The sequence below is a fragment of the Macrobrachium rosenbergii genome, chromosome 58 (assembly GCF_040412425.1).
Source record: "Macrobrachium rosenbergii isolate ZJJX-2024 chromosome 58, ASM4041242v1, whole genome shotgun sequence".
NCBI classification, from domain to species: Eukaryota; Metazoa; Arthropoda; class Malacostraca; order Decapoda; family Palaemonidae; genus Macrobrachium; species Macrobrachium rosenbergii.
In genome coordinates, this window is record NC_089798.1 from 6,705,220 (window position 1) to 6,706,485 (window position 1,266).

The 1,266-nt window shown below is 43.4% G+C and overlaps 1 protein-coding gene across 1 annotated transcript; it reads left to right on the plus strand.

The window, feature by feature from the left end:
* The first annotated feature begins 276 nt into the window (after positions 1-276).
* Positions 277-957, plus strand: LOC136837194 (uncharacterized). The gene has a single exon (XM_067101856.1). It carries the CDS (start codon positions 277-279, stop codon positions 955-957), a length of 681 nt encoding a protein of 226 aa, XP_066957957.1.
* The last annotated feature ends 309 nt before the right edge of the window (positions 958-1,266 follow it).

A 1,266-nucleotide genomic window follows, 5' to 3' on the forward strand; every position in this document is an offset into this window, starting at 1 on the left:
TGACACATGGGAAATGGACAGAAATAATCTTGGATAGTTCTTTCTGGTGGGAGGGACCCCCTTCGTTAAAAAAATTCCTCTCGGCCAATAGATAGGTCATGGGTTGGTGGATCACTTGTGCAGGGCAGGGAAGAGAACATTTTGGCCAATACTGTAGGGGTCAACCTGAATGGTAGTAATCAGTTACTGAATTGGGAGATTTTCAGCAAGGTTAAAAAGGTCTATAGGACTGCACAGTGGATCCTACGATTTGTGAATAATTGTAGTTCAACCAATATGAAGAGGCATAGTGAATTGACCTTGGAAGAACTCCAAGAGGCAAAGAATAAGACTATTGCCACCATACAAAGGGAATTTTTCCAAGAAGAATACGAGAGTTTGATGAAGGGGGTAAAAAAACCAAAACTAGCTCTCGTACACCAGTTGAATCTTTACCTGGACAACAGGGTAATAAGGTGTAAGGGTAGACTAGAACATGAACAGTTACCTGAACCTGCTAAGTTTCCTACACTATTGCTGAAGAGATGCTATGTTACTAGGGTAATTATTAAAGAACATCATGATGCTAATGTCCATATGGGTGTAAATGCAATTGTGGCGAGTGTCAGACAGGAGTTCTGGATCCCAGAGATAAGGCAATTAACTAAGAGTATATTACACCATTGTGTTGTTTGTAGGAGAACAAAGGGGAGGCCGTACAGGCCCAATACAGTTCCTCCATTATCTGAGTTCAGGGTGCAATGTAAGCAATCTTCTAATACCACAGGCATGGACTACACCAGCGCATTATGGGTTAAGAGAAAAGGACAGAGCCCTGGGAAGGCTTATATTCTCTTATTTACGTGCCCAATAACCAGAGGCATACATGTGGAGCTAGTTGATGACCAGTCCTGTGACTCGTTCCTCATGAGTTTTAGAAAATTCTGCAGCATAAGAGGTTTCCCAGCACTCATGTAGAATATCTTAAGACCATGTCGGAGAGACCCATTGAGTAGGAATGATACATGGCTCTTGGCCCAGGATAGGGGGAAGTAATCCTTGTTCATGACAAGAGGCCAAGGAGCAAGTGGAAGTTGGGCCAAGTGATCAGGTTACATATGGGGCAAGACAAGGTCCCAAGAGTGGCTACTCTAAGAACAGCCCACAGTCAGTTCATGACACCTGTAATTAAGTTATACCCCTTAGAGATGTTGCAGGAGATAAGGGAAATTAATCCTGCGACAGAAGACGTTCAGTCAAGCACCAGCCCAAGCAGAAAGACTGCTC

What these genes read in the sequence shown, in the direction of transcription:
- LOC136837194 (XM_067101856.1), top strand. Translation starts at nt 277, where the DNA reads ATGAAGAGGCATAGTGAATTGACCTTGGAAGAACTCCAAGAGGCAAAG.